This window comes from Rhea americana, unplaced genomic scaffold (genome assembly GCF_003343005.1).
Source record: "Rhea americana isolate MKP2758 unplaced genomic scaffold, rheAme1 scaffold_251, whole genome shotgun sequence".
NCBI lineage: Eukaryota > Metazoa > Chordata > Aves > Rheiformes > Rheidae > Rhea > Rhea americana.
In genome coordinates, this window is record NW_028186370.1 from 842,641 (window position 1) to 851,591 (window position 8,951).

Consider the following 8,951-nt stretch of genomic DNA (forward strand, 5'->3'; position numbering starts at 1 on the left):
GCCAACGCGCAAGCGCAGCCGCCGGGCTCGTCTGTTTCCCCGCCACACCGTACCGCTACCGGAAAACCTCCCACCCAGCAGGCTGTCAGCTTCGGCCAGGAAATACTTATACTAGAGGACGATACCACCTAATTATAGGGGGGGGGAGGAGGGCCTTTTGAACACGCATCCTAAGGGGTGGTTTTGCAGCGATAGAGTCTACCACCAGGGCGCTTCCCCCGCGATTCTGTCTAATAGCATCTCCCAGCGTGCTGAGGCGGCGCCGTATGGTCCCCACCCGTTCCAGAAAGCTCTGCCGGGCGTGCCAGATAGGTCCCGCTTGTGAAATGTTTCGCGGCAGTGCGTGGCGCGCAGGCGCGGGGCGGTGAGCGGGGGGAGCGTGCTGCGTCAGCGCGCCCGGGGCGCGGCGCGGCTCGTGCGTGCGGGCGGGCAGCGGCCATCATGTCGGCTATGGGGACCCTGGCGTTTGATGAGTATGGGCGGCCTTTCCTCATCCTCAAGGACCAGGAGCGCAAGACGCGCCTCATGGGGCTCGAGGCGCTCAAGGTGAGCGGCAGGCGGGCGCTCCCCCGTCCGTGAGCCGTGGCGGGGAGGGGCACGCCGCCGTTATGGCCGCGCGGCGGGGGAGGGGAGCCGTTGCGCCTCGCGGGGGAATGGAGCCTGCTGAGGCGCTGTGGCTCTGCGGGTGCCCTTCGCTCCCCTTTCAGGCGCGGGGGCTGCAGTCTAGCCCGAGCCCAGCCGTGTGGGAGGGAAGGAATAGGCATCGCTCCCGGGGCCGGGAATCCACAGCCCGGTGCTCCCCCCCCCGCGCTCCGCGGACAAGAAGGCTCCTCGTGGGGCGACGCTTGTCTGAGAGCCGGTGTCGTTCCGAAGAAAGGCCGAGGCTAAACCCTGCCCGCAGGCAGCGAGCTAGGCCGCGCTGGGYTCAGTAGCAGCGCTGGCTACACGTGTAGGATTTAAATATTAATGAAAAAATAGAACAAACCTATTCATTTCATTTATTTTCTTTTTTGACGGTATTTGCATCTATTGCTACTGTTTTCAACGTGCAAGAAAATTTTAGCTGCTGCTCTACTGCTGCAATCTTTAGCTCTGTAAGCAGACATGGGAAGTGTTTCTGGCATAAAAGCAATACACATGTTCTATTTATTCTCACTTGCAATTGACTGCTTCTAGTTGATTCGTAATATTTGAGTTAGGTCTTTTTCTATATCTTTCTTAGCTTAATGTTATGGTTTTGGGAGCATTAATAGTGATTTAATTTATGTTTCTTTGTTTTACAGTCTCACATAATGGCAGCAAAGGCAGTGGCAAATACTCTGAGAACATCTCTTGGGCCCAATGGTAACCATGAAATGATTTTAATAACTTTTAGTAATTTTTTCAAGTTCTTTTTTTTAAGGCTTTCCTTTATGCTTTCAATTTTTTTAGGTTTGGATAAGATGATGGTGGACAAGGATGGTGAGGTGACTGTGACAAATGACGGTGCTACCATTCTGAATATGATGGATGTGGATCACCAGATAGCTAAGCTTATGGTGGAGCTGTCTAAATCGCAAGATGATGAGATTGGGGATGGAACTACGGGAGTTGTTGGTAAGACAAGATTTTAAACTTAGCTTAACTTCCCAATATTAAAATCAAATTTCTTAAACTACTTTTGGAGATGGCAGTGTTTGATGTGAGTATATCATATCTGTAAAATATTTCTAAGTGTTTAATACTTTGATATTATCAATTCCTGTATTAGGAGCCTTTTAATCAGAAAGATCATTTGTGTGTTTTAAAGTATGGTTAGATTTGAAGTCAGTATTGAGAGGCCCCCCCCCACGCTTTCAAAGGTGTTTTTTTTTTCTTTCTTTTGCATAATTTTCTTCATGTCTTACCTTGACCCTTGTGCTTCTTTTTAAATTAAAATAATACAGTTTCCTTTCTAAAAAATGTTAGAAGGGAACAGAAAAAAATCTGAGGATGATTTTTTTTTTTAATTTTGTTTAAAATGATGCATCAATCTCTGGAAGCATAAACATTCTTTTAAACTCTGTTTTATAGTTCTGGCTGGAGCATTACTGGAACAGGCGGAGCAGTTACTAGATCGTGGTATTCACCCCATCAGAATAGCAGATGGTTATGAACAGGCAGCTCGCATTGCTATTGAACATCTAGACAAAATCAGTGACAGCTTTCCAGTTGATCCGCAGAACACTGAACCTCTGATCCAGACAGCAAAGACAACTCTAGGCTCTAAAGTGTAAGTTTATGAAAGGTTCATGTCAAGATTTACCATTTTCCTTAAAAACATGTTGAATTGAAAGGAGAAATCCTGATGTTTGCTTCATGTTTTGGTGGGTTATTAAAGTATTTATGTTATTGGAACGGCTCTTAAATGTGCTTTCATATTTACTTGATTTTTTTGGGGGGTCATTTTCTCAATGGACTCCTATTTATTTTTTTTTTTAAACTGGTTATGTCTTTTGACCCTCAGTTCTAAAAACTGAATGCTCATTTTTTTTCAAAAAACAGTGCAACTGAAAGAAGTGCAAATTAATTTTCTTTATGTAGATGCAAATTTAGATTACAGGTATAAAGCTCTGGTTTCTATTTCTACTGTAGCATTTTTCACTGTAGTTAGTCAGCTTTCCAGTGGTTCAGTCACTCCACACCATCCAAGATGAGATTAACTTCAGAATTATGCTTCTGTAAAAGCATATTTTTAGTGGACTGATCCTGTAGTAGTGATTTAATCTTCTTTTCCTGAGTAGGTATAGTTCACATGTAAGTATTAAGACTGCTATAATTAGCTACTTTTGAAGAAAAATTCTAGCACGCTAGCTGCACACTAAGTAAGCATCAGTCTCATTTCTCTGTTAATATTTTGGTGGAGGAGGGGCTATTTTTTATCTTTTGCTCTTTGGGCATTAGACAACTCTTCCAGATATTATTGTGGAGCTTGAATGTAAGGAATAGCAAAAAGAGGAGAGAGCATAAAGCAGCAATATAGAGAGATGGATGTCTCCCATTTTTAGTTAACTGTGGTACACAGGTGTTTTGCAAAGCGCAGTTTCTGGTTGCATAGCATCTCATGATAGGCACTCAAATATGTAGGGAGGTACCATGGGAATGTCAATTTCTGTTTAGTCTCTTCCTTTCCTGTCTTGTTCTTCTCACTGTATCTCAGTCCATTGCATGGTTTTGATTATACTGCCTGTACAGAAATTATGGAAAGCTGTTGACTGACTTTACTGGCAGTTAATAATACTGTCTCACACTTGCTCTCTTTCAAGCTATAGCATTTTTTGCTAATACAGATAAAATTTTTCTGACTTCATCAATATGGGAGAGTGTAGAAGGAAAGTTTATCACTGTTTTAGAATTTGTTTACTGTTTATAGTATCTCTTCAGTGAGATGCCTCTCAAGGTGAAAGCTGCTGTTCTATCAGTTAACAGAGAGGATATGTGCAAGTATTTTCTAAGGACTCTTTTTGTAGACCTGTCATAAGAGTGTTTTGTAGCATTTGTATGACTTGAATATTTCTTAATAGCAAGTTAGTTCTGCTCATTTGTGTCCCAAATCTACACCTTGAGAATATGTCCGAGAAGAGTACGCAGACAAATTGTATTCTATTTTCTATCGTATTTAACATTTCTCTTATTCCTGTGAACAAATAATTCAGAACCAGTTTTCTCTTGCAATGAACAGAAATCTTAGCTTTAGTTATATTGTTTTCTGTGCAGCATTGATAGAATTATTTTCTTTTTTCCTAACCCTAAACTGCTTAAATATAATGCAACTTTATTTTATTATGCTTAAATCTAGAGTTAACCGTTGTCACAGACAGATGGCAGAAATTGCTGTAAATGCTGTACTGACAGTAGCGGATATGGAACGCAAAGATGTTGATTTTGAGCTGATCAAAGTACAAGGCAAAGTGGGAGGCAGACTGGAAGATACACAATTGGTTAAAGGAGTGATTGTGGATAAAGATTTCAGTCATCCACAGATGCCTAAAGTAAGTGATGCATGTATGTCATTTGTAATAGTTGAAACAAGATTGTGTTGAAATACATCATTTGAAATACTGTCCCAGCATTCCTTAAGTATTTAAACATAATGTAGTTTGATTTGGTTTGCTTTTTTGCTCATCTCCTCAAATGGGAAGAGGGAGAGGAGCATTAAATTGTTTGTGTTGGAGGAACTAAAGTAGAACTCAAGTAGGCTTGAGAAAATGAGAAATGTTCACGGAGAAAATACTATTGTGCACTTAAGTGAGGACAGTGCGGAGTTCAGTACTGACACAGAAATAATCATCTGCAGAATGTAGTGTAATCAGCTGTGTTAGTTTAACATGTACTAAAAGTGTATCGAATGTTGTATGCAAGTCTAGAATAAGAACTTCTGCAAGTTCTAAAAAATACATTTTTTAAGAGGTTGCATTCTTTATCCTATAAAGAAAGTTTTGCAGAAAATATCAGTCTTTTAATACATAAAGATAGCTGTGAAGAAGGCGAGTACATAATATTCTCCATGGTCACTGTGAGTAGGAGGGGAAATGCAGTTATAGGTTCAGTGCTTAAAAAAGAAAGAAACAACTGATGAAGATTGTTACACACTTAAGCAGGATTTTGAGAAACTGTGGAGTTTCTTTTATGTGGGTTATATAGATGTATAACTTGTCACAGAATTATGTGGATCTAGTTACTTTAGAATCAGTCAAATAATCTCACAAGATTCTTTCTATTCCTATGTTTTTAACATGTATTTGTCTTGTGCAAGTGAAAGAAGGAGGTGTATTACTTAGATTAGAATTCAACTTTTCTTTTTTTTTTTTTTTATGTTTAGGAGCTTAAAGATGCTAAAATTGCAATCCTCACTTGTCCATTTGAACCACCTAAGCCTAAAACCAAGCATAAGCTTGATGTAACATCTGTGGAAGATTATAAGGCGCTGCAGAAATACGAAAAGGAGAAATTTGAAGAGATGGTGAAACAGGTAGAGTCTTAAGAATATTTTATGTGGTTTTCCTAAGCCTTACGCAAAACAGCGTAATACTTTGATTTATTCCGCAAATGAGTTAATCACATTGGTCAGCAACGTGTTCTTAAGTAGCTATAAGGCTAAAAATAAAAGTTAAGTTTGCTTAAGTAACACTTAAGCCCTGGCTTGAAATTCACTTTCATCTCTACGTATACCAGACAACTCTTTTTAGAGAATTGTGTTTTGAGAAAATACAGAGACTTTAAACAATGGAGAAGTTACTTCTTATTTCTGTTGTAAGTTTGGGTCAGAAGATTGATGTTGCGTGTTCCTTTCAGATAAAGGACACTGGTGCAAACCTTGCTATTTGCCAGTGGGGTTTTGATGATGAGGCGAATCACTTGCTGCTTCAGAATGAGCTGCCTGCTGTTCGTTGGGTTGGTGGGCCTGAAATAGAAGTAAGTACAATTTTCTAAATCAAGGTTTTATACTGCTTCTTCGTGCATTTAAGTTAATGAGCTCTATTGATTAAACATTTCAAACATTCAGGGCAAGAACTGCGTAATTGTATGTATGTGGGTGATACTTACTGGAGAAAAAAATCACTGAGGGTCAGTGGGAAGAACTCGGAATGAATGGGATTGTGATCTGTAATTGTAGTCGGTGCATATTTCTGTTACGAATTTTATGCAGCTAGGAATGTTTTTGCTCTTAATCTCATTGCTCTGCAGAAACAAGCCATCACCTGAAATACTCTGCCTGAAGTGATGAGAAAATAACCTTTTGGAGTAGGCATCTGACAAATTCCCTTCCACTAGTTTTAAGTCTTATAAAAATGTGAGAAAAGTCTTCTCAAAATAATCCATGGTTATTTAATTTTAGTTAATTGCCATTGCAACTGGTGGACGCATCGTTCCTCGCTTCTGTGAACTGACAGCAGAGAAGCTGGGTTTTGCTGGTGTTGTCAGAGAAATCTCCTTTGGAACAACAAAAGATAAAATGCTTGTTATTGAACAGTGTCAGAATTCTAGAGCTGTGACCATTTTCATTAGAGGAGGAAATAAAATGGTAAGATACTTAAATTGTTACTAGTGTTTGGTTGCTGAATGTGTAGATTAATTCAAGAGCACGTTAAGGCTTTAATTCTGTTTTAAATTTTTTACTTGGAGTCCATACAAATTGAACGGTGGGAGGATTGATGTGATCAGCAGTGACTACTTGTTAGGTACTGTTGCATTCACATTGTATGCTTTTAAATGAAAATTTTATGATGTTTCAGTGCTATTAGACCATGTTGTTCATAGAGAAACAATTTTATTTGTGGATGGTCTCATTTACCCTCCTTGTGGAAGGGTCACTCTTGATGCATCTGTGTTTTTACAAGATTAGGATTTAATATTTACATATGTCAGTTATGTCACGTGTATGTAACATTCTGATTTAGTCTATTTAAACAAAAAAGACAAAACCCAGAATAAGACCATTTTAACTTGGTTCTTGGTTGTACTCTTAGCGTTAAATTATATTTAGAACAGGTTTTGAACGAAACACATAGGAAGCAAAGAACGTATTCCCTCATTTGAGGAGGCTGTTTTTCAAAAGAAAATTACCTCTTTAAAGATTAGCACAAGTTAATAAATGTAGAAGCATTTAAGAAGTTTGGGAGTTGACACAAAATCTCGGCTGAACATAATAATGTAAATGGTTTTTATCTTGAAAATATGCAAGTTTGAAACTACAGAAACTAATATAAGATTTTCAAACCATAGATACAACAGATCGCACTGAAAAGATGTGTATTTTTTTAGTTTGTGTGCTATGTTTCTAACATTTTATTTTTATATAATATAGCATAGGTCTGTTAAGAGATTCTTTCATTAATTCACAGTTTCTATTTCTGTATTAGCAACTACATTTTTATAGACTTTATTTGTGTATATTGTGAAGCATATGCTATTTTATAATTTAAGATTATTGAAGAAGCCAAACGATCTCTTCATGATGCGCTGTGTGTAATCCGCAATCTTGTTCGTGATAATCGGATTGTATATGGTGGCGGTGCAGCTGAAATTTCTTGTGCTTTGGCTGTCAGTGAAGCAGCAGATAAGGTAAGAAAGAAACCTTTGCAACTTTCTTCAATTAAAATTAAGTGCATGTTAAAGAGCTCCCCAAAAGTGAATCTTAAGGAAATTTATGGCATTCAGTGATAACCAGTGCTAAAGTTTTGCCTGCCTGTTTTGCAAAAATATCTTTTGGGTATTGAGATATGTTTCCCAAAATAAGTCTCCATATCATCCTTACAGATTTATAGCTAGCATAAAAACGTACTTTTGCTAACATTGTAATAATGGCTATATGATTTGTTTTCTCAGTGTCCATCTTTGGAACAGTATGCTATGAGAGCTTTTGCGGATGCCCTGGAGGTAATTCCTATGGCACTTTCTGAGAACAGTGGTATGAATCCAATACAGACTATGACTGAAGTGCGGGCTAGACAAGTGAAAGAAAATAATCCTGCTCTCGGCATTGATTGTTTGCAGAAGGGAACAAATGGTAAGAAGTGTATTCCGGTGAAGACGTGCAACATTTCTTTTTTTTCCTCAAAAGATTTAGAAGCTCACTGTTTTGCTTCTTGGCCATCTTTAACCTATGCATCACTTCAGTTTTGAACTCTCTTGTCCCTTGTCATAATAAATGTGTGGGGAAGAGGGAAGAGAAGGAACAATACATGCGTGCCTCGCAGGTGAAGAAATAAAATGGCATGAACGCTTTTTTTTGGTCACAAGATTAGCTGAAGATATTACTGACCTTGTGGTACAGGAGTAAAAATTACTCACTGTRAGGTAGGGGAGGCCAGTGTTTTAATGACAGTAATTTTAGTGATCCAGTTTAGGAGAAATTCCAGGTAGTCTTATTCACATAACTACTTATGTATATATAGACCTATAATAAGTATGTCACAGACTAAGAAATCAGTCTATGAACTGTTTTCATCTGGAAATATATTGGCCATGCTCTTGTGCTCTGCAGCTTTTTTTTTTTTTTTAAGTAGTAAATTTTGGAACATAACATAAGACAGTGTATTTATGTAAATGCGTAAGCCTTCTTTCATGGCGCTTGTGCTTTCATGCCACTTTGTACTCTCACTTCTCCAACGGTTGCTGTGCCTTTAGGATACTTTTAGTGCTTCTATGTGGAAACTGTCCTCTAAAAGTGAATACAGGAAGAAAAAAAGAGGGGACAAAAGGGAAGGACTTAGTCGGAAAGAGAATTTTTCTTAATGTAGTAAGTGTAGGTTGTTACCGAAGGCCTTGAACGCTAATTTTTACAAATTATCGGTCAGCAGTAGTAGCAAAGAGTAATACTTTGAATACATTCTTTAAAGTTGCATAGCAAATAACTTTGCCATGTAAATGTTATCTTTAGTCTTGAGGAGGATACCTAATTCTCTTTCTTTCATTTGGCAGATATGAAGCAGCAGCATGTTATAGAAACCTTGATTGGTAAGAAACAACAGATTTCCCTGGCTACTCAAGTTGTTAGAATGATTCTGAAGATTGATGATATCCGTAGACCAGGAGAATCTGAGGAGTGAAGGTTGAAAAACAAGAAACATTAAGGGGTTCACAGCAGTAGCGAAGACAGCAGGATTCTGATGCTTAATCTTCGTCTATTTATTTTTGACACTTTTTGTTTCAGATACTGTAATGGCTAACTGTTGGAAATAAAACACGATTCAGCACTTGTGGTATCAAGCCTTGTTTAAGAAGTATCATTGCATAATTTCTTAAATGGGTGTACATATTCATAGGAAACACTTTATTGGGGGGCAGGTTTAGCTCAGTTGGTTAGAGCGTGGTGCTGCTAATGCCAAGGTTGCGGGTTCATTCCCCGTATGGACTGTGCTGAGGGGTGGACTAGATGATCTCCCAAGGTCCATTTCAACCTTACCATTCTATGATTCTGTGATTCAAAA

At 38.7% G+C, this 8,951-nt stretch overlaps 2 protein-coding genes across 4 annotated transcripts in view; one reads left to right on the forward strand and one right to left on the reverse strand.

Annotated features, from left to right (window-relative positions):
- The window catches only part of ATPSCKMT (ATP synthase c subunit lysine N-methyltransferase), a 10,495-nt gene extending 10,409 nt beyond the window's left edge, over nucleotides 1-86 (reverse strand). Inside the window, exon 1 of one of the 3 annotated variants that reach the window (XM_085307063.1) lies at nucleotides 60-86. The gene's annotated coding sequence lies outside the window, so the exon portion shown is untranslated. Of the gene's footprint in view, nucleotides 1-53 lie in introns of all 3 variants that reach the window. The other 2 variants (XM_085307062.1, XM_085307064.1) reach the window with 2 other exon arrangements.
- A 307-nt stretch (nucleotides 87-393) lies between these two features.
- CCT5 (chaperonin containing TCP1 subunit 5) lies at nucleotides 394-8,717 on the forward strand. Its single transcript, XM_085307066.1, has 11 exons — nucleotides 394-546; nucleotides 1,284-1,344; nucleotides 1,432-1,596; nucleotides 2,053-2,251; nucleotides 3,818-4,010; nucleotides 4,841-4,990; nucleotides 5,314-5,433; nucleotides 5,858-6,043; nucleotides 6,946-7,083; nucleotides 7,348-7,528; nucleotides 8,443-8,717. The coding sequence occupies exons 1-11, from the start codon at nucleotides 442-444 to the stop codon at nucleotides 8,568-8,570; spliced, it is 1,626 nt and encodes a 541-aa protein (XP_085163192.1). The 5' UTR covers nucleotides 394-441; the 3' UTR covers nucleotides 8,571-8,717.
- Nucleotides 8,718-8,951: the final 234 nt, after the last annotated feature.

Excerpts from the sequence above, each read along its gene's own strand:
- CCT5 (XM_085307066.1), top strand. The coding sequence starts at position 442 with ATGTCGGCTATGGGGACCCTGGCGTTTGATGAGTATGGGCGGCCTTTC. Across the intron at positions 4,011-4,840 it reads GTCATCCACAGATGCCTAAA|GAGCTTAAAGATGCTAAAAT; the intron begins GTAAGTGATGCA and ends TTTTATGTTTAG. Across the intron at positions 6,044-6,945 it reads TTAGAGGAGGAAATAAAATG|ATTATTGAAGAAGCCAAACG; the intron begins GTAAGATACTTA and ends TTATAATTTAAG.